Source organism: Watersipora subatra, chromosome 1, assembly GCF_963576615.1.
Source record: "Watersipora subatra chromosome 1, tzWatSuba1.1, whole genome shotgun sequence".
Classification (NCBI taxonomy): Eukaryota; Metazoa; Bryozoa; class Gymnolaemata; order Cheilostomatida; family Watersiporidae; genus Watersipora; species Watersipora subatra.
The window spans coordinates 16,965,602-16,989,463 of NC_088708.1; the positions used below are offsets into that span (position 1 = coordinate 16,965,602).

General features: G+C 36.8%; 1 protein-coding gene across 1 annotated transcript; it reads left to right on the forward strand.

Moving 5' to 3' along the window:
* LOC137398883 (ankyrin repeat domain-containing protein 13C-like) lies at positions 1–18,465 on the forward strand. The gene is made up of 13 exons (XM_068085053.1): positions 1–48; positions 1,076–1,338; positions 1,679–1,720; positions 2,387–2,491; positions 7,082–7,213; positions 8,529–8,595; positions 10,145–10,286; positions 10,615–10,746; positions 11,530–11,597; positions 13,435–13,525; positions 14,751–15,033; positions 16,568–16,685; positions 17,313–18,465. Exons 2-13 carry the CDS (start codon positions 1,086–1,088, stop codon positions 17,326–17,328), a joined length of 1,449 nt encoding a protein of 482 aa, XP_067941154.1. The 5' UTR covers positions 1–48; positions 1,076–1,085; the 3' UTR covers positions 17,329–18,465.
* The last annotated feature ends 5,397 nt before the right edge of the window (positions 18,466–23,862 follow it).

A 23,862-nucleotide genomic window follows, 5' to 3' on the forward strand; every position in this document is an offset into this window, starting at 1 on the left:
GCGTTATCCATTGACATAGTTGCATCCAATATACATGTAGATGAAGAAGTGAGTATTTATTTTAAGTGGATGCTTTGACGAGACCGATGATGATAACTTCTTGAATAGGGTTTGCGTGCGCATGTTCTTTGTAACTTTATTGTGCAGTTCAAACTAGCCGATTGAAACTAAGGGCCTCACGTTTTTCTTTTACATTCTTAGCTATAATTTTCTGTTTCAATCAAAATGGATTCTAGCAGCGTTACGTACAAGCATATATTTCGTCAGTTAAATATGTCGTTGGCTATATATTTGGATTTTTTGACAATAACTCAAGTCTACACATATTTCAATAATAAAAATGTTTTGTCGCCGAAGCTTTTTATTTTACCACCAAATGAGAGGTCGCTCATAGAACTGGGACCTGAGTTCGAATCTCAGTAGATGCGAGTCTTAAATTCAGAAGTTTGCCTTTTCCCATTTAAACAATAATTAACTGTGGGCCGGAGAAATATTGACTTGCACAATCACATGTGTCAGCAGGCCTGCCAACCTAAGAGTGGGGCAATGCGTGAGATTTGGTTTTGGGGCAATTGACGTATCAATGATAGTATATATAAAATTGTGGAAATTGGGGCAAAAATCTCACGCATTTCTATTTTTTCTTTGGGGTTATTGCGTGAGTCTCACGCCCAATGCGTGAGAGTTGGCAGTTATGTGTGTCAGTATCAAATCAAGCTCGTTCTGGTACCTATTCGGTTTTAAGTAGCTGATATAGCTAGCATTTATGACCTAGCGCAGAACCTGGCTTATTAATAGTTTTGATCATTATTTTTTTATTGCTACTAACATCCTTGTTGCACATTATTTTAAGTTGGCTCAAAATAACAAGCAACTAAATTTTGCTAGAAAAATGTCAAGTTCCTGCACAGAAGGTGTCTGTTGATATATTTCGCAGCAACTACATCGAATAAGCTAGTTTCTGTTATACAGTTTAGTACAGTTTAATAGCGAATTGGCAAGAGTTCTTGGCAACAAGTATTGGTTTGTTATGAAACTGGCTATTCTACAAGTTTGGCAATCATATCTGTTTAAGATAAACTGCGATGGATGGTGTGAATATAGACGCAAGATCAGTGACTGAGCCTGAGGAAGGTTGTGACGCAGTCGCAGATTTGTCTGAAACACATCTATTAGATTTGTGCAGCTCTAAAGGCAGCAATGAGTGGCAGGACAGTGAGTCTGATGAGACTGCGTACAGATTACACAAATTCGCTTTTGAAGGGGATTTTAAGTCGCTCTCCAAGGCATTGTCAAGTCGAGACAATAGAGTAGATCCACGCCTCAAGGACAAACATGGTGAGAATAAATAAGTAGTGTGGGAGGCCGAGTAGAGAGCTTGAAGATGATCTGGTTTTATTCAAAATGAATGACTGCAGATGTTGACTATTACAAGCTACAATCTGTAGGATATTGCGATTATGTAAAAACTAAGGAAACAGATCTGACCAATTAAAATGTATAATGATAGACTGTATTTCACCACATACATGTACATTCTGTAGGACAAGCATTGTTCATGCGTAAGACTATGTTGGTAACTGAATTACATGTAATTTGAATTACTATTTCCGATATTTTTAAGCTCGCTTTACCCATTATAAATTAAGTAATAGTAATGCAAGCACATATTTTGCAGGTAATACAGCACTTCATATCGCTTCAATGCTTGGACGCAAAGGTAAATTTATTGGGATATAATCTCACACTAGCCAAATTTGCCAATCTCTACTCTAATAAAATCATTGGTCTGTCTGTTTGAAGCCAAGATCAGAACATTAGGAAAACTTGCCTTGTACGGGAATTAAACTCCGATACTCCCATACTCCCATTTACTGACCAGTGCACTAACCACTACACCACTCAGCCGCCCTGCCACTTCATGAATTAATTATGAACAGTGATAGTTCATTACGATCTCTCTCGGTGCACGGGACTGCCAAGCATACGAATCTTCACTATGATAAGAGCCATGTCTGTTCGAAGTCACAGTGGGAGGTTTAAAAAAAGATTGTGTCATACGGGATTTGATCCCGTTTCACTTGCACCAATAATTCACCGGGGAGGGTTCTGGAATTATGTTGCTTATACTTATTCTCTGTGCTTTATGATTTCTCTCGGCACATCAGACTGCCAGGGTACTAGTGGGGATAAAAGACATTTGTACATATGCCGAGTTCAGCACTGTTTGACCTCACTATCATCACTTCACAACCACTTGAGCTGATCTTCTTTTGATCTGACTCTAATATTTTGCATGAAGGACGCAACAAGTAAATTAACCTTGGTAATAAATGTAGGTTTTGTTGGTCAATTAAAAAGAACTATATTGTTTTTCTGTTTTTAGAATGCGTCCAGGTATTGCTAGCATACAATGCTCCGGTGGATTCCAAAAACCTTCAAGCACAGACATCGTTGAATGAAGCTATTAGCTATGGCAATCGTGAGATCAGTATGTCCATATTTCATAAATGCTATCTAACAGAAAACCTCTTTTAAACATACGTAAGACACTATGTAAGTAGTACAGTAAACTCTCCTACAACGTAAATAATCTGTTCCGGGAAGGTTTACGCTATAAGGATTTTACGTTTACGAACAGTAAAATACATGTAAATTGCCTAATTCATTCTCAGCTCAGATCTTTCTAAACCCACCCCTTTTGCTCTTCAAGAAGAAAAAAAACTTAGCATAACTTACTGACTACAGCAACTGTCGTATTTTTTGTTTGTATCGATGAGTTTTTTCTTATCACTTTTACGTACTCGGTTTATGGCCCATGACTATGGTAATTTTACAATAAGCTAAGGAGAGTGCACACCTTCAATGTCAATTTACATGAATCTTTTCATTTTTTATAGAAAGCAAGGTCTATTTTGCCAAGGAAAATAATAACAAATATTTTGTATGTCGAAAATAAAGTAAAACATTAAAGTAAAACAAGTAAAATATTTTTTACTATTTGTAAAAGAGCGAGGTCTGTCTGATCGTCCATCTATCCGTTGCCAGGCTTTGAAGTTCGGATAAAAGATAGATTTACAATATATTACAGCTTGTGACATTCAGCTTGGTAGACTCAGAGCCGTATAGCTTTACAGAGTTCCGCGACCCGCGGAAGCGTATATGGGAGCTCACTCGTTTCCAAACAAAGAGGCCACGCTCACTATTTTTATATAAGTTATAATGGAGAGGCCACAACATTAACCAACAAAAATTACTCCAATTAGCAGTTGCCTTAAAATTGATTGTTTTATCATACACCATTTGAAAGAGAACAAAATTCCCTACAAAAAGCTACTAATAACTTTTTTGTAAAAATGTAAAATAAATGCAAAACAGAGAGGTATTGAGAGTGAGGTATGAATATTCCATTAAAGATCAGTAAGTCGACCGGGTTTGTTTGGAAAGCGTTTTTGTTTTGTCGAGAGAGAAAGCGATATTTCAAGTATTCTCGTTATTCAATTCGAATTTTAGGATGTGTACCGACTTAATACTTTACGTTATATGTTTATAGGAGGTATAGTTTATAGGAGGTATAGTTTATAGGAGGTATAGTTTATAGGAGGTATAGTTTATAGGAGGTATAGTTTATAGGAGGTATAGTTTATAGGAGGTATAGTTTATAGGAGGTATAGTTTATAGGAGGTATAGTTTACAGGAGGTATAGTTTACAGGAGGTATAGTTTACAGGAGGTATAGTTTACAGGAGGTATAGTTTACAGGAGGTATAGTTAACAGGAGGTATAGTTTACAGGAGGTATAGTTTACAGGAGGTATAGTTTACAGGAGGTATAGTTTACAGGAGGTATAGTTTACAGGAGGTATAGTTTACAGGAGGTATAGTTTACAGGAGGTATAGTTTACAGGAGGTATAGTTTACAGGAGGTATAGTTTACAGGAGGTATAGTTAACAGGAGGTATAGTTTACAGGAGGTATAGTTTACAGGAGGTATAGTTTACAGGAGGTATAGTTTACAGGAGGTATAGTTTACAGGAGGTATAGTTTACAGGAGGTATAGTTTACAGGAGGTATAGTTTACAGGAGGTATAGTTTACAGGAGGTATAGTTTACAGGAGGTATAGTTTACAGGAGGTATAGTTTACAGGAGGTATAGTTTACAGGAGGTATAGTTTACAGGAGGTATAGTTTACAGGAGGTATAGTTTACAGGAGGTATAGTTTATAGGAGGTATAGTTTATAGGAGGTATAGTTTATAGGAGGTATAGTTTATAGGAAGTATAGTTTATAGGAGGTATAGTTTATAGGTGGTATAGTTTATAGGAGGTATAGTTTATAGGAAGTGTAGTTTATAGGAAGTGTAGTTTATAGGAGGTGTAGTTTATAGGAGGTATAGTTTATAGGATGTATAGTTTATAGGAGGTATAGTTTATAGGAGGTATAGTTTATAGGAGCATCTACTGTAGTTCGCTTAGAAAAAGTTCTTACCTCCGGCGATGAGCTGTAGCATCTCTAAGCAATAAGATCTGATTATTCAGGCCATTTGATTTACCAACTAATCTCGTAAGCGTCGCAACTAGAATTATCAAAGATTATTGGTCTGTGTTGAGCTGCTCAATGTATGAGAAGATAAGTTCAACAGTCAATTATAGGTGGATAGTTATATTACTCCAGCTCTATTTCTTGGCTATACTTGGCCCAGCGGACAGATAAGTATAGAGCTAAATACCACTCAGAATATGCAATTTTGAGCTATGGAGGGCGTATACATAAGCGGCTGTCTTATGAAGAACTAGGGCTAACTCCTATTGGGCATGAGTCATATGAATATGTGATTGCTCTAAAATTCTGCGGATTTTCATTAGATAGCTTAACCGCGCTTAATCTCGATGTTTTTCTTTTGTCATCAATGTGTCCAGCTATATCGATTTAAGTCTTCCTATGAAAAATCCCCTCAGTACTAGAATTGAGCTCGTGATGATTGCAATTGCAAGTAGGCAAACATGGGCACCTAACGAAAATTTTTAAGATGTTCTTATCATCATCAAGTAGCTTATCTACGGTATCTTTAATGCGATTAAAGGTAAATATGTACGTTTTACTATGAATTAATATTACCTTTTGCGTTTGCTTGTTTTTTGAAATTTTTTAAAAAACCATTTTGATATCCATTAATTTTTTTAATTTGTAATTTTCAAATGCGCCGTTTCAATTTCAAATGTGTCATTACAGTGCAACTGTAATGACACAATTTCCGGTTCTTGCAAAGGGCATTTCGTTACAAATTATGAAACTAAAAACTGTTCACATGAACATCCTCGAGCAAAAAGTGCCTCTGTATTCTCTGTTTATTCAGTCAGACAAAGTACCCTCATGCACTTCACTGATGTATTTAATTTCGATATCTTATTTCTCCATTTTTACCAGTACTAGCGAAATGCCCAGCGTTGCACGGTTATTAAAAAACAGCGTATAAAACAATGTCAGGTTATGTAGTGGCCTGCCATTAGCCTGACACATTGTCAATGGCTAATTTGATTAAGCTGGTTATCTAGGGCTCTTGGTAATAATAGCCGTGAGAGCAAGCATAAAATTACATTGCGCCGTAACGGAGAGTGGTAGTGTATTTTCACCCAGATAGCGACATATATCGCACAATTACCTATCAATCTTGCGTAGTGTAATTTGTGAGTTGTTTGCCTGGCAAAAAGGGAGGTTCTGAGATCAAACCTGTGATACGGATTCTTCATATCAATATTTTAATAGCTATAGCTGGACAAACCGAAGTACAGAATAACAGACACAAATTCTGAGATTTATATATATACATGTAGATTAAAAGGTACCAGCATCGTCGTATTCAAAATTTTGGTGGATAGCTGCAACAGTAAACCATTTTTATACATACACACTTCTATGTACTCATTGTTATTAGTAATTCAACATATTCATGATTTTTATTTTGTTTTATCCATAGATATATATACCTATATCCATATATCCATATCCTATATTCATATATCCTATATCCATAGGTATATATATCTATGGTTTTATCAGTTCGTTTTAATTGTATCGATATCAATTCACTTTTCATTTTAACAAATCCTACTTTATCTAGCCATTACTTGCTAATTATTCACATTTAAACACTTATAGTTTTAGTTGTTTTCTTAATTCATTTGAACTGCACTAAACACTTTACTAATGATATAAGGTTTTAAAGGTATGATGGTAAATGTTGTATATGTTAAATAGAAATACATTTTCTGTGCAAAGAGTTTTTTATTACTCGGGCAACTCCGGGCATTCATCTAGTTGATACCTACTGTATTTCCAGTGGCTGTATTTCCGTAAGATGGGGGCATGATTCCGTGTATTACCGTATTCAAAGAGTACTTTGTCTATAGGCCTATAGGGCAACACCCTGGCATCATTTTTCAAATGCCTGTTAGCTGCTTTTTCCATTTGGATATGCTATTCCATTATTTCCTTTTGATTCATGCGTTATCTTAGCTTCTCACCCGCTGACATAGAAATCTGCTCATATCACACAGGCTTACTCGTATGTCCTTATTGCCTTTATCTAACCTTTTGTTATATAATAGCCAAATCAGCGGTAGCATTACTGTGTTTAATGCCACTCAAACAATGGATTTTTTTTCAAGAGTCGAGAAGGCAGCACATTTGTAACGCCATTTCATTTCTTGACTTACCAGCCCAAGCTGAAAAATTGTATGAGCGAGTAGCGCGCAGATCAGATCAATCTCTGTTTATCTCTCCTGCTTTCGTGATATGCAACGAGTATGTCTGTTTTTAAAACTATATTCAAGTTGCTTATGCCTTTCTATTAACTTGAAAATATCTAGTTTTGAGCAAGTCTAATGCAAAGTTATAACATGCGGAAATACTCTCAAGTTGTTCAAGGTCTATCAACTCTCACAGATTTGTGTCATTTTGCAACAAATTTCAAACTATTTCTATGTACCAGTGAATGTCGAGTGTTTCCAAGTTGATGTTCACTAAGATGAAGAAGAGTGTTCATTTGCTATCGTATGACGAGACAGTGGATTGTTATTACAGTAATGACAATGCTGCACAGACTACGTGAACAAACACAGGAGTCTGTTGATTCTCACAGACCTGGCGTGCAACAGGCCCTCAATGATTTAGATGACTTCCAGCTGGCATTAAAATGGGAATTTCATAGCTGGGGTAAGAGCCGTGGAGTTTGATAAGTTTTATATCCTTTCAGCGCTCGATGCTGGTAGCAGTGTATGACCAGTATTTGTATGACACATCTGCTGTGTTCCAACAGTAGAGGTGTCAGACAACAGTTTACAAGTAGACAGTTTACTTGTCAGAGTGATTCATTTTGAGTGATTTGACTAGAGATTGTTTTGCATCATCCAGTTATCTTGTTGGGCATCACGGTGTTTGCTTGCCTAAAATAGTTTCCACTAAATGCGCAGTTGAATGTGTGTTATGAATTTGTTTCAAATAGGCTTCCTTTTGCCATTGTATTGCACAATCATTAAAAACGTTCTTGGCTTTAATTTTAGGTCATAAAAGTGACTCGCAAGGCATATCACGCGTGCATTTTAGCTTATGTATTCTTAAATAAGGTTGACTTGCAACAAAATTCACATTACAGTTATTTGGTATCAAAAGATTCACCATGTCTTACTCTGTTGTGTGGTAGGTGCCAAATATGTGGAAATGGGATTACAAGCTCTTAAAAGCTCAAAAACGAAAAGCCGCCGTAGATTGGAATCTCTTTATTTCTCTGACGTAGTCATGAAATTTATTTATTGTCTTGTCATGTGATGTTCTCACGTGAATAGAAAAGCCAATAAAAAGCTCAATAAAAAACTTATCGCAACACTGGTTTATGACAAACACTTCGGGTTTTACCGAAGACCCCGTATCAAATATAGATGCTCGCTACTTTACAGTTTTGTTTCGGTTTGGTCTAATCCGCAAGTCGTAATCTGATCATGTGACCCAATACTTCGCAAATAATTTTTGCAGCACTTTTCGATTATCACAGGTGACCAACAGGCTCATCATGATTATCAGACAATGATATGTACTCCTTCGAGGTAAGGCTAAAAAATTAAACGAATTTTTACGGTAAGTTATAAGATATCACTGCTAAAAGTGAGTAGTGACAGCATTACAGTGACGATAAAACAGACGCATAAGAACAATAGACATGGTTTTATTGAACGCGTGAAGTATATTTGTGAAAATATTTCAACGAATAAGGTTGCATGAAAGTGTAAACAGAAACCATCTCTCACGTCTACGTCACATTTGAGCCGTTTTGAAAAGAGAATGCAAACTATGGCGGTCTCGTGTGGCTGCGATTAACTGTTCTTTTTTGAGCTTTTAAGAGCTTGTAATCACATTTCCACATATTTTGCACCTACAACACAACAGAGTAAGACATGGTGAATCTTTTCATATCAAATAACTGTAATGTGAATTTTGTTGCAAGTCAACCTTAAAAGCAATGTTTCGGTTTTAGTGCCTCTAGTCTCCAGATTACTGCCCTGTGACACTTGCCATTTATATAAGAAAGGCTGCCGTATCAGGTAGGCTGCATTATATTATTATTATATTATGCTAACATGTGCCAAAGCCTTTTGTGTTGCGAATAAGGAATTATTTGGTCATGCGCTAAAATGGCCTACTTCTTAGGGCAGCAGCAGCAATCGTTAGATTCATTCATTTTAAAGACTCATTCTTAACTTTCGTAACTCAATATTCTATTTTTCACTCCTCTTTGTGTCTTTAATGTCTCTTATTTATATCACTTTTTTCCTTTTTCCCATCTCTCTTTCTACTTTCCTATCTCTTCTTTCCTTTTCTACTCTCCTCTCCTTGCTCTCATTGACATCTGTCTTCTTCTTTTCCCAACCATTCCCTTTCCTTTCTCAGCCATCTCCCTGTCCTTTCCCAACCATCCTCTCTTCCCAACCACCCCTCTCTCTTTTTCCAATCATCCTCCTTTCCCAGCCATCTCCCTCTCTTTTTCCAAACATCCTGTTTTCCCAACCATCCCTCTCTTTTTTCCTAGCATCCTCCTTTTCCAGCCACCCTCCCTCCTTTCTCAGCCATCTCCCTGTCCTTTCCCAGCCACCCTCCCTCCTTTCTCAGCCATCTCCCTGTCCTTTCCCAGCCACCCTCCCTCCTTTCTCAGCCATCTCCCTGTCCTTTCCAGCCACCCTCCCTCCTTTCTCAGCCATCTCCCTGTCCTTTCCCAGCCACCCTCCCTCCTTTCTCAGCCATCTCCCTGTCCTTTCTTAACCATTCCTCTCTCTTTTCTCAGACATCCTCCTCTCTTTTTCCAGCCATCCCCTTTCCTTTCCAACCACCCTCCTTACCCAACCAAACTCTCTGCTGCATACTTCTCTTTTAATTCGCTGTTGAGCTAGTAGCATTTGTATTGGTTGAAGGTAACAGGTTTCAGCCAATTGCTAGGAGCGGGTATTAAATATTAATATATGTTGGCATGGGTTTGGATTAATGGTCTTCCACTCTCCAGTTTACTTGGTCTGGTGCTCCAGATGATTTATGCTTTATTATAGCTTAGCTTTTACATGATATATATCAGTATCTTATAGCTAAAATATAGTGGCAGGCCTGATGAGTAATGATTCGTGAGATGATCTAGGAGATGGCTTGAAAGGACTGGTATTCATCCACACTCATGCCTTTGTTTATTTGTCTAGTTACAGTTAGGTTTCAGCGATTAATGGCTTGTCTTCGCTCATATGTAATCCCAAAGAAAACAATAATAATCTCAAAAAATTACTTGTGTATCAAATTTTTTAACAGATATAATGAGTTTCACGACATAATGCTAACAGTGTTACATAAGTTTTTCCCCCTCATCCTTCCACTTTCGCACATTTTCATAGCCTCTCACAGGCTATTAACTATTTGCCATATCACAGTTTCAAACTTAGATGTCCCATTAGTGAGTGAGGAGATAACTTTCCTAAACCTCTTGATTCTGATCAAGCTCTAAGTGAGAATGAATTGAAAGACTGGCTGTTAGGGAGAAGCTTTCATTTTATCATACTGTTTGTGAAAAATGATTACACTCAACTGAAAGGATGTAAATATATTGTTTTGTAGAATGGACACGACGCTAATAGATTTCAAGAACATGAAGTGGGAAAGGGGAGACTTATCTTTCATTTTTGATGGGAGAAACCTTGGTTCTCGCTCTTTGCTGGTAATGGACAACGTGGCGCAATGTTATCAGTGGATACGTGATGTGAGCACGCCTTTCTTATAGCCTTTTTCTGTTCCTTCTCCGCACTTTCTCGGCTTCACTTTTCCACCGCTGTGGTACCTCTATGGCTTTCTGGCCCTTCTGTTAGAGAATGATAAAATAACATTATATGCTTGTTTTTTCTAAAGCAGAACTTAACTACTCATATGGGCAAATGAGTCATTCCAAATTATTATTTCATTTACAAATCATTGTGTTCACTGGATCAGTAGACACAATTAAAGGTCTTTTGGAAGTATCATTTCTTCCTTCTTTGTATTGTGAAATTTACTATTATCTACGGTAAGTATAATGAAATCACATTATGCAGCAATCAGAAGAGGTCCTAGCAGGGGATGTTGACCTACTCATGAGTACAGACAATGAGACGGGCAAACTATCTACTCGGGATATCAAGTTTTCAAGAGCTCACTCAGGCTTCATATTTAAGGAAGGAAAATCTGTGAGTATCATGAGAGCATCTTTCCTCAGATTGCTCACATAACATGTCTGTGTTACATACAGTCAGATCACTTACGTGACATGTCTGTGTTACATACAGTCAGATGGCTCACATGACATGTCTGTGTTACATACAGTCAGATTGCTCACATAACATGTCTGTGTTACATACAGTCAGATGGCTCATATAACATGTCTGTGTTACATACAGTCAGATTGCTCACATAACATGTCTGTGTTACATACAGTCAGATGGCTCACATGACATGTCTGTGTTACATACAGTCAGATCACTTACGTGACATGTCTGTGTTACATACAGTCAGATGGCTCACATGACATGTCTGTGTTACATACAGTCAGATTGCTCACATAACATGTCTGTGTTACATACAGTCAGATTGCTCACATGACATGTCTGTGTTACATACAGTCAGACTGCTCACATAACATGTCTGTGTTACATACAGTCAGACTGCTCACATAACATGTCTGTGTTACATACAGTCAGATTGCTCACATAACATGTCTGTGTTACATACAGTCAGATTGCTCACATAACATGTCTGTGTTACATACAGTCAGATTGCTCACATAACATGTCTGTGTTACATACAGTCAGATTGCTCACATAACATGTCTGTGTTACATACAGTCAGACTGCTCACATGACATGTCTGTGTTACATACAGTCAGATTGCTCACATGACATGTCTGTGTTACATACATGTTAGTTGGTAGCTTTTAACTGAATCCAATTTAATTTGAATCTTCTTTTTTACAGGAAGTGGTTGCTGACTGTAATGCTGACTTTTACCATGTTCATGGCATCAAACTTGTCTCTGTTAAAAGGTTGGTATTATAGAGCAAGAAAACTCAGTCTCATGAGAAAAGAATAGCTTCTGTGATTGGCAGTATTAAAGGAGATAAATTCAGTGTAGGTTTGCTAAAAATGCTTGTAGAAGGCTCAAATCTTGCTGGTGAATTCTGCAACAGCCATCAACATTGTAAATTTAAAACTAGTTCAAGTTATGACATTACTAATTGCCAGTTTTATGATACTTAAAACTTGGTTAAAGACATCTACTAGTCAATTTCATCAGACCGTAATTCAAGCCATTCAGGTATTAAAGATCATTTTTTATTGTCAAATAAGATTCTGAAAAATCCTAAATAAGACGTCTAAACATTCCCTATCAAAATTATTTTTCTCAAACTGAAAATTAGTATGAAAAAATATCTCCTTATGGCTAGCTCTTAACACTGATGACTGTGCAGTCTGTTGGGCATGGCTTCGAATCACAGCTTTCTAGACTGGCAGATTCCAAGTACATATAGTTTGTTGCCAAGTATTCAGACTTTTGTCCTGTCTCTTTAGGCTCCTCTCCTACATACTCTATATATATATACATATACAGTATATACAGTATATATATATACAGTATATATGTATATACCGTAAGTCTTCATGCTCAAGCCGCGCGGCTTGTGCTCAAAAACAGATGACTCACGAAAGAAAAAATAATCCTCCAACAAGCCGCGTATGCCCACAGACCGCGGCTAATGACTGAGGTTTTGTCGTTCTTGACCCCCTTCGGGAGCGAGAGTGTTAAGACGGGTTTCGATCTACCCCCGTCCTCTTCAATAAGAAACCAGGCTACATCAGTACACGTGAAATGAATTTTCTTTTACTTCCACGTTCGAATTACAATTCCTATACCCTTGCATCAATAACTTACTTGCCATGCCTCAAGCTAGATTTTTATTGCACTGTTTGAGGGCTTCACGTTTATGGAAAGATGCCGGTCAAGAATGAAATGGTGTTAATTACCTATGACTGTGGTGAGTTAAACATGAGCAATAAATTCTTCTTTATTCTAAACTATTCCATAAACATGACCTTGAAAATAAACGAGTAGGTCGCCAAAACCCCGTACATAAAAGTGTATCATGACTGCGATTCTATGGTTATAGCGCAGAACTGAGCAGAGACCACATTTATCGAGAAGCCGCCCTGAGCCCCATGTAAGTTTTAAAAACTTGGCTTTAGCCGCGGCCTATGACCTTGAACCAGAAGCCGCGCCCAACGACAGGCCGCGCGGCTTGAGCATAAGGACTTACGGTATATGGTATGTATACCGTATACCACTACCGTTTACAGTATATACCAGTATATACAGTATATATACGATATATATACATGTATATATACTAGCTGTGCTACCTGGCATTGCTCGTGTGTGAAAAATCAGCTTATAAATTAATGAGAGGTTATGAGAGTTGCCGGCCATTTGCTATTAGCCTGGCACATTGCCAATAGATAGTTTGAGAAAGCCTACTAATAAGAGCTACTTCATGAATGACGCTACGCCATGACTTTGCGTAGTGACCAAAAGCGTAGCGTATTTCTTCCCATATAGCGACATATATCGCCTAGCGAAACTATAAAGCCTGTGGGGCTTAGTAAGGCAGTCGAACTGGCGAATAAGAAGTTCCGAGATCAAATCTTCTGCTTTGTGGATTCTTTATTCCAAGATATGAAAATTGCTATACCTGGACATATACAACAACGAAGTCACAAGCTTTGAGAAATATAGATATATATGCATATACACCATGAAGACTTCAGATTTTGTGTGGTAGTCAATGCGCTTTGTCTTTTATTTTTGCTCTTAATAACATTTTGTAGGAGGGAGCATCTATCAGAGGAGGACATAAAAGCTAACAGAGTTAAAATAGATCAGTCTAACATACATAAAGCGCTCGAGGATGGGCCTGCGGTAGGTTACTTTTTATTGCTTTGATTCTCAATAGTTTGTTAATTTGACCTTTTCTTGTCTTAAATGTTGCTTTGCAATTTTGTAAAGCTGCTGTACTGATAGAAAAATTATGATAGGAAAGTTCTTACCTGATCACGAAACGCTCGAACCGTTTTTAAAAAGCTTGAACAGGTTTGACAGCTATAATAAGATACAACTATGTAATAGGAAGAGTTGTCAGCTCTTTGCCTACTGTTGACTAAAAGAAAAGATAAAATAATTTTCTATTTTGTGAATAACAGTAATCACTTCTGATACAATTTAGGTCAGCTCCATGGATTTGGACCTGAGTTTGCTACATAAACACCAGATGAGCATTTAATAATCACTAAACAATTTTTAGTATTTTTTATTTGCATAAATACAAGTATTAACAAGCGTTGTTTTTCTCTATTAGACAGTGAAATAATTTTTAAAAGTGATTAGTGCCCTAACAAAATCTTTTAGCACTGTCAAAAAATCAAGTCTCGCTTCTACCAAATTGGCTGCGTTATTACGATAGACATCACGGAAAATTTTAGCATCAAAATTTTCAGTCATCTGCCTACACATCACTAAAGGTAAAATGATAGACTGGTTTTTGGTCCACACGTTATTCGTTATTACCGACTCTATTTTTAATTCATATTGTTTCCGGCAGTTAAATACACATTGAGCAACGCTAGCTTGTCAAGGGTCAAGGCTAGCTTGTCAAGGCTAGCTTGTCAAGGGTCAAGGCTAGCTTGTCAAGGGTCAAGGCTAGCTTGTCAAGGGTCAAGGCTAGCTTGTCAAGGGTAGAAGTTTAAATTTTGATACTTTCATATAATATTTTTATTGGACAGATAGTTAGCTTAATACTTTAACTTTCATTTCGTCACAATTGCAAGTTTTATTCAAATGAAATTCCTACAAAAATCATATCTTAGATCAGACACAATACAAAACTTTATCCAAAGGTTGATATGAAATAGGGAGCCGTGCAGATAGTAGGAAGAAACAGCAAACTGAATTCTACAAACATTTTACTAAAAGTTTTCTTTTGGTTGATCACATTTCACAAGCTTAATATTTCGTACTAGGGCGGGCATGCTTTGGCTAATTATGACAGGTTTCTAGACTGGGCTCACCAATTGATTTCCTTAGCATAAATCTCCAATATAAAGCAATCTGTCGTTTGATAGACTAGCACTATATCCATATTTTGCAGGCGATTACGAGGAGGGAGTCCCTGCCTCCCCCAAAGCTTCCCAACATAACATGGAAAGAGTACTGGTCCGCTCCAGCAGGCAAACCCCCATGCATAGGCCGGCCACCAAAGAGCAAGAAGTCAAGTAAAACATTTCAAGCAACCGTTGCAATGAGCGCCGAGTTCCCTGTGACAGTTCAGCAGTTGCTTACAGTCCTAGAGAGCATTAAGCCTCTTCGACATTTCAAAAAGTTGAGAGAATTTATGGCGGGTCGACTGCCGCCTGGCTTTCCTGTTAAGTTGGGTAAGTAGGTCTTTACATACACTATGTATGTACACAAAAGTATGCTTAGCCATGGGCTGGAGATTTTCAGACTAGGGACAAGCAAGGTTGGTCGTGCATCGCGCTGATGCACGAGTCACCCTCACAAACAAGTCGCCTCACTTATAGCTACAGAGGCTATGGATAGTTTGCTGTTTATACATTATCAGAGACTACATAATTTAGCCTAGGTTCCTAGGTGTCAGACAGGTGTTAGGCTCTTAGGTTTTATTTAAAGGTTGACTTGCAACAAAATTCACATTACAGTTATTTGATATCAAAAGATTCACCATGTCTTACTCTGCTGTGTTGTAGGTGCAAAATATGTGGAAATGTGATTACAAGCTCTTAAAAGCTCAAAAACGAACAGTTAATCGCAGCCATCACAAAACCGCCGTAGATTAGAATTTCTTTTCAAAACGGCTCAAATGGGATGTAGTTGTACAAGATGGGTTCGGTTTACACTTTCACGCAACCTCATTCGTCGAAATATTTTCACAAATATACTTCACGCATCCAATAAAACCATGTCTATTGTTCTTACGCGTTTATTTTATCGTCATTGTAATGCTGTCACGTTCAGCACTAATACCTTATAACCTACCGTGAAAATTCGTTTAATTTTTTAACCTTAACTCGAAGGAGTGCATATCATCCTCTAATAAACATGAGGAGCCTGTTGGTCACCTGTGATAGTTGAGAAATGCTGCAAAAATTGTTCGCGCCATTTGGCAGGAAGTATGGGTCCCATAATCAGATTACGGCTAGATGATTAGACCAAGCTGAAACGAAACTGTAAAGTAGCGAGCATCTATATTTGATACGGGCTTTCCGGTAGAACCCGAAGTGTTTGTCATAAACTAGTGCTATGAGACATTTTATAATGAGCCTTTTATTGGCCTTTCAATTCACGTGATAACATCACGTGTCAAAACAATAACCACAATGTTTGAGAACGTCATCGAAATAAAGAGACTCCAAACTACGGCGTTTTCATGATGGCTGCGATTAACTTTCATTTTTGAGCTTTTAAGAGCTTGTAATCCCATTTCCACATATTTTGCACCTACAACACAGCAGAGTAAGACATGGTGAATTTTTAATACCAAATAACTGTAATGTGAATTTTGTTGCAAGTCAACCTCTAAGGTAATCACAAATAATAGACAGGTTAGGATAATAGTAGTGACAAGTCTCAGCTATCATAACAACTGACACATATCCTACTCATTGTACTCATCAGCTGATAGCCGTCGGCCTATCTTGAGTCTTTTAGTATGCATACAAATGATATGTCATCTGCCAGTGCAATATATGACATGTATAATATATGTGCGCTTGATTTAAGATAAGGTCAAATTTTGAGTCCTCTCTTTGGCTAATAAATATTATAAATTGATACAAGTTTGGTAGAAACACAGACCAAATTTGGCAATTGAGTTCCTAACAGGGAATTAGCCTACAGCAAAGTGCTGTAATGAAAATGTACATACAGTTTAATTATGATTGCTTGTAGAAATCCCAGTCTTTCCGACTGTCACTGCTAAAGTAGCATTTGAGCATTTTGCATGGAAGAATGACTTGGAAGAAAGCTTCTTTGATGTTCCCAGCCATTATGTGGAAGATAATAACAGGTGTGATCATCTCAATCTTTACTAAGCATTGGAATCGGGGTTGTCAGCCCTTGATTGTTTTTACATAATTTTTTTATGATTCTAACAAGGCCAACACGAGTGATTTCAATGTTCAGTAGAGGATTAACAATAGCTGTCATCATTTGTTTCCTTTACTAACAGTAGGAAGAAGGGCCCTTTGGTATGGCTTTAAATGATGACATTTCAAAGTTACGATTATCTAAACAAACATGCTCTCTGCCACGCTCGCTTGTACAAAACTTGGTCTTTCTGTCAGTGTCGACTAGTCAGTGGGTAGACATGAATCTGCCGCACATGCTGGGCATATTGCACAAGAACCAAAAACAAGTCATCCTTAACCGGGTTACGCTACTGAGCCATGTTCTTAAAAATACCTTTGAAATGTATTGCGGTCATGGATGGACGAGGATGAAATTATTGCTACCTTCGCAAATAGGAAAGTTTTGATGAAAAGTCACAATTATGAGTTGTTAGCAAAAACACATCAGGAGGTACAATAATATTATCAACCTTTTGCTTTCTGTTCTTTCTCTCAGTTGTGATACTTGTTCCTATTCCTTCAACAATTTACCCACTATAATGTTATGTTTCTGTGTTTTTACACAGGTTTGCTGGTCTATGACTCGAAGAGCTGCAGTACATTAATTTAGACATTGCTCATTATTCTCGACAGCACGCTGGCCAAATCAGTGGCATCGTCATCCCTCAAACAGTTCTGGGACTGGCAGGACCTGATATTACAATTCTTTTAGATTAAAATAAATAAATAATTTTAAGCAAGAAAGTAAAATAAATTTAGCCAAAGTGTGATGTAAAAGTCTTTTCTGCTTCATGGTATTACTGCTGAAGTCATCACTCACTAGGTTACGGTTTTGACCTTGATGGAAGGTCATTCTATCATTTCTCTCACATCAGCTAGTCATTCCCAAACTGTTTACTCATGTAGGTGGTTATCTCTCCTGACCAATTGTCATATACCAACTTCTTTCCATACATTAATTCACTTTATTTTTGTAATACAAATAAAAATACATTATTTCTTTACGTGAAAATTGTTTTGTCGCCAATCCTTTTTTGTCTTTCCCAAATAAGTTGGCTTCTGTCAGTCATTTTCAACCATGCATCAGTGACTGGAAAGCTTTTGCCAAGTTCCCAGTCTGATTCTTTTTAATAAAAAAAATTTGGTTTGTTAGATTTCTTCAGCCAACTGTTCACCATTTTGTCAATATCAACAGATACCTATTTCTTACTTAGAGCCGACTCGTATTTTCACTCATAAAATTATTTTTAACTAGATTTGAGTGAAATTTGTGCTATCTTGAAGAATTATTTGCCTCGCATGCACATTTTATTAAATGATATGTTTTATGTATGCAAACTTTAGATCAGTGTCACTGCATAAACACAGCACGTTCCGTCAGCTAGCATGTTAGGCTAACGCTACCACACTCTCACTTAAATATTTTCTGTTGTAGGTTAGATTTACTTTTTATGTATCCGTGCAACAAGGTTGTACATATTTAGATTTCTTACCAGCATTGTTATAGTGGATTGGGATTCAGTTACCTGTATGAACACCACAATCTTAATGTCATTCTATTTCAAGCTGGGATATGCTAGGCGATTTCCGTTACTGTTTTTTATTTTACTCGGATTACACTGATAATACGATATGATAATAATACGTGTATGATAGTGATACACTATTAATTGTTTAGCAGTGCATTTGTCAACAATACAATGTATCATGAGATCTGAAGGCTGGTGTCTTATTTTCTGGTCTTGTGTATGAGGTCAATAACTCCAATAAGCATTGGTATTGGGTGGAGTTGGTATTACATATAACAGCGGTTTAAGATTTGGATAGGATTTACGAAAGATGTTTCACATCGTTTTTGTTGTATTGTTTTGATTTTTATACAGTAGAGTTAGTTTTCTTCAGTGAAAAGATGCTACAGTTAACACTATTACACGTGTGATGGGTGAAAGCTGCTATTTAAAGGTTGACTTGCAACAAAATTCACATTACAGTTATTTGGTATCAAAAGATTCGCCATGTCTTACTCTGTTGTGTGAAAGGTGCCAAATATGTGGAAATGTGATTAAAAGCTCGTAAAAGCTCAAAAACAAAAAGCCGCCGTAGATTGGAATCTCTTGATTTCGATGACGTATCCGCGCCGTTTGGTTATTGTCTTGTCACGTGATGTTCTCGCGTAAATTGAAAGGCCAATATAAAACTCGATATCAAACTTATCGTAGCAATATTTTATGACAAACACTTCGGGTTTTACTCAAGACCCCGTATCAAATATAGATGCTCGCTACTTTACAGTTTCGGCTTGGCCATTCCGTTCGACGATTCATGTCTGAGTTGCGATCATAAAAAATGTCAAATTCTGAAGAGTTAAGACCCTGGCATTTCGAGTCTGACGCTCTATCTGAAAAAGATCCTCAACAGAATCAAACCTCCCAGCAAGTAAGCACCGCCATTAGCTAGCTCTTATGTGCCAAGCGAGGCCGATAAAATAGACGCGTAAGAACAATAGACATGGTTTTTATCGCGAGCGCGAAGTATATTTGTGAAAATAGTTCGAAGAATAATGATGCATGAAAGTGTAAACATAAACCATCTGGCACACACGTCACATTTTAGCCGTTTTGGAAAACGAATCCAAACTAGGGCGGTCTCGTGTCGCTGCGATTTTCTGTTCGTTTTTGAGCTTTTAAGAGCTTTTAATCACATTCCCACATATTTGGCACTTACCACACAACAAAGTAAGACATGGCGAATCTTTTGATACCAAATAACTGTAATGTGAATTTTATTGCAAGTCAACCTTTAAAGTTATGTATTTTAAGCTACATGTATGTATGCATATCTACCATAAGTTCACAGAATGGTATTGTTTTATCCAAATGGTCCTCAAGATATCTTACAAATTGAAGGAAAATTCAGTTGAAAGAGAATATAGACAATTGTGCTAGTAATGTTATTACAGTGAGAATATTATATACAAGAGAAAGTATAATGCCATTATCCTGCTCTTTCGTAAGCAGTTGATGGTATGAACTCACTACTCCTCGTATCTGGTTACAAGACTGCTGTTGTCAGTATACTGTTGACAGTTTATTGAGTTTGCTGTTTACTGAGTTGACTGTTTACTGAGTTGACTGTTTCCTGAGTTGACTGTTTACTGAGTTTGCTGTTTACTAAGTTGACTGTTTACTGAGTTGACTGTTTACTGAGTTTGCTGTTTACTAAGTTGATTGTTTACTGAGTTTGCTGTTTACTGAGGTGACTGTTTACTAAGTTGACTGTTTACTGAGTTTGCTGTTTACTGAGTTTGCTGTTTACTGAGATTGCTGTTTACTGAGTTGACTGTTTACTGATTTGACTGTTTACTGAGTTTGCTGTTTACTAAGTTGACTGTTTACTGAGTTGACTGTTTACTGAGTTGACTGTTTACTGAGTTGACTGTTTACTGAGTTGACTGTTTACTGAGTTTGCTGTTTACTGAGTTTACTGTTTACTGAGTTGACTGTTTACTGAGTTGACTGTTTACTGAGTTGACTGTTTACTGAGTTTACTGTTTTCTGAGTTGACTGTTTTCTGAGTTTGCTGTTTACTGAGTTTACTGTTACTGAGTTTGCTGTTTACTCAGGTTACAGTTTACTGAGCCCACCTTAGGTGTGCTCAGCGCACAAATCCTAAGACTAGTGACTCAATGGATGATGCACTATAATGTCATATAACCATTGCATTGTTGATGCTGTATAAGTATTGCCTAAACTGCTTGCGTAAAGATGAGTAAAGAAACTATGTTGTAAGCCAGTTGACAATAACGCAATCAATATTGACATGTTCTGCTCAAACAATAGAATACTAGTAATTAAAGGGGTGACAGGATCTTTTAGCATTAGTTTTCCGCAAGAGTTCCTTACAGCAATACAGATTTAATTAAAAATAAACGGTTCTAGTTAAATTAATCGGGAGTAAAACATTCACCATAGCAAGTTAGTTACCCGCTATAAGAAAAGATATCATAAGTTCTTGGCATTTTTTTCAAAAAGTGAATGTGTTATTTTTGTACATATTTTTTCAAGACAATACTACACGTACTGCCAAAAACCTCTTGCTGCCAGAGAAGCAGCCTTCACTGCAGACTTTGGAAAGTAGTTTTTTTCTGGTTGATTAGCATTAAAAACTACTCGATGCAGCGAACCACAAGTATCCTGGTAAATGCAACTATCATATTCATGAAAATTAAAAAATCATATATAATTATGGTACAATAGGAACACTAACAATTCAAGTGTGAATGGTAGCTGATAAAACATGCTATTCCTAGACAACTCTCAGCAGAATGTTTGTTGTTTTCTCACCAGGCGGTACCACACATGTGCGCTAACAATAATAACGGTTGCATTAGAGTAACCCTTTGAGATCAATATGTAGTTGGAACAAGCCGGTTGTACATTCATCTTTCATCTATATATATATTTCTCAAAGTATGTCCGTATGTCTGTCTGCATTCCGGTTATAGTTATTATTAGAATAACTGCAGCTGGACAACAATGCTGACGCAATGTCATGGAGTACCGTCATTAGAAGCCTAGCAGCTTACTGCAAGTTTCCATTGGCAATGTGCCAGGCTAATAGCTTGAAAGTTACATTTGTTTGACAAAGTTTTAAAACCTTTACAGTTGTTTTCATTTTTCTCTTAATTTATTTCAACTACACAAAACACTTCTCTCATGATATGTATTTTGAAAGTTAGAATGGTAAATGTTGTTATATGTTAAATACAAATCAATTTTCTGTCCAGACTTTTTTATTACCCAGGCAACGCTGGGTAGCACAGTTAGTCAAGTCATAAAGGAAGTAAATGCGGTGACCTTAAAAAATATTTTACTACAAGGGTACTGTTAAATCATGTGAACCTTTTTAAATCCATTATTGTATTACTTTTATTTACTTTCATTTTGCTAAAATATAGCCTTCGTATTACTCTTAGTTCCTCTTGCCATTATTGTATAATGACAAGAGATTATTTTATAATGGCTGCTTGCAGCGTTGTAAACGCGAAGAGCATAACTGCCAATGTTGGCGAACATATTATGACGGAAAACATATATTGGTGATCACATCTAATGAAGGTTAGAATGGGTGGCACACACAGTTAGAGAAAGCTTCTTCCTGAAAGTATTGTTGAAGCATTGCTGTTGTAGTTTGAGGAATGTCAATGCATAATATGAGTACTCCAGCAGAGTTTTAAATATTTGAAAAAACTTGCAGAGCAATTTCTAAATGCTATCAACAACATTAGGATAAGATGCAATGCATTGCATCTATAAGCATGTAAGGGAATATATGAAAAACATTTACAGCGAAGCAGATTTTAATTTTATACATTGCCTTTTTTTGTGGTATTATTATAAAACACTGATTAATTTATATTTCCTCTGACAGCAACTCACTGTTCTTCAACAGATATTTAATTTTTAGAACTACTCTTCTAAGTTATTAGTGTGTAAATTTGTGATACGGGATTTCAACCATTTGGGAGAGTCAGCTTTTTCAACCTTCACTTTGTGTTTAAAACAAAGTCAGATTTGTTTCCTTAGACCTTCCTTTTGTGTGTTTGTGCATCCAAACTTTGCTTGCTGTCTAGCATCCTACAGTTCACCGCATAACAATTTATGTGGAGGGCTAATTACCTCACAGTCTGGTAGGTGGATCTACATGTATCTCAGTTACTAATTGAATACAGTCTGGTAGGGGAACTATCTCATTTAGTAATTGAACACAGTCTGGTAGGTGGAACTATCTGAGTTAGTAATTGAATACAATCTGGTAAGTGGAACTATCTGAGTTAGTAATTGAATACAGTCTGATAGATGGAACTATCTCAGTTAGTAATTGAACACAGTCTGATAGATGGAACTATCTCAGTTAGTAATTTACTATAGTCTGGTAGGTGGAACTATCTCAGTAATTGAATGCAGTCTGGTAGATGAGATTATCTCAGTTAGAAATTTAATACAGTGTGGGACGCGGAATTATCTCAGTTAGTATTTGAATACAATCTGGTAAGTGGAATTATATCAGTTAGTAATTGAATACAATCTGGTAGGTGGAATTATCTCAGTTAGTAATTGAAAACAATCTGGTAGGTGGAATTATCTCAGTTAGTAATTGAATACAGTCTGGTAGGTGGAATTATCTCAGTTAGTAATTGAATACAGTCTGGTAGGTGGAATTATCTCAGTTAGTAATTGAATACAGTCTGGTAGGTGGAATTATCTCAGTTAGTAATTGAATACAGTCTGGTAGGTGGAATTATCTCAGTTAGTAATTGAATACAGTCTGGTAGGTGGAATTATCTCAGTTAGTAATTGAATACAATCTGGTAGGTGGAATTATCTCAGTTAGTAATTGAATACAGTCTGGTAGGTGGAATTATCTCAGTTAGTAATTGAATACAGTCTGGTAGGTGGAATTATTTCAGTTAGTAATTGAATACAGTCTGGTAGGTGGAATTATCTCAGTTAGTAATTGAATACAGTCTGGTAGGTGGAATTATCTCAGTTAGTAATTGAATACAATCTGGTAGGTGGAATTATCTCAATTAGTAATTGAATACAGTCTGGTAGGTGGAATTATCTCAGTTAGTAATTGAATACAGTCTGGTAGGTGGAATTATCTCAGTTAGTAATTGAATACAATCTGGTAGGTGGAATTATCTCAGTTAGTATTTGAATACAATCTGGTAGGTGGAATTATCTCAGTTAGTAATTGAATACAGTCTGGTAGGTGGAATTATCTCAGTTAGTAATTGAATACAGTCTGGTAGGTGGAATTATCTCAATTAGTAAGTGAATACAGTCTGGTAGGTGGAATTATCTCAGTTAGTAATTGAATACAGTCTGGTAGGTGGAATTATTTCAGTTAGTAATTGAATACAATCTGGTGGGTGGAATTATCTCAGTTAGTAATTGAATACAGTCTGGTAGGTGGAATTATCTCAGTTAGTAATTGAATACAGTCTGGTAGGTGGAATTATCTCAGTTAGTAATTGAATACAGTCTGGTAGGTGGAATTATCTCAGTTAGTAATTGAATACAGTCTGGTAGGTGGAATTATCTCAGTTAGTAA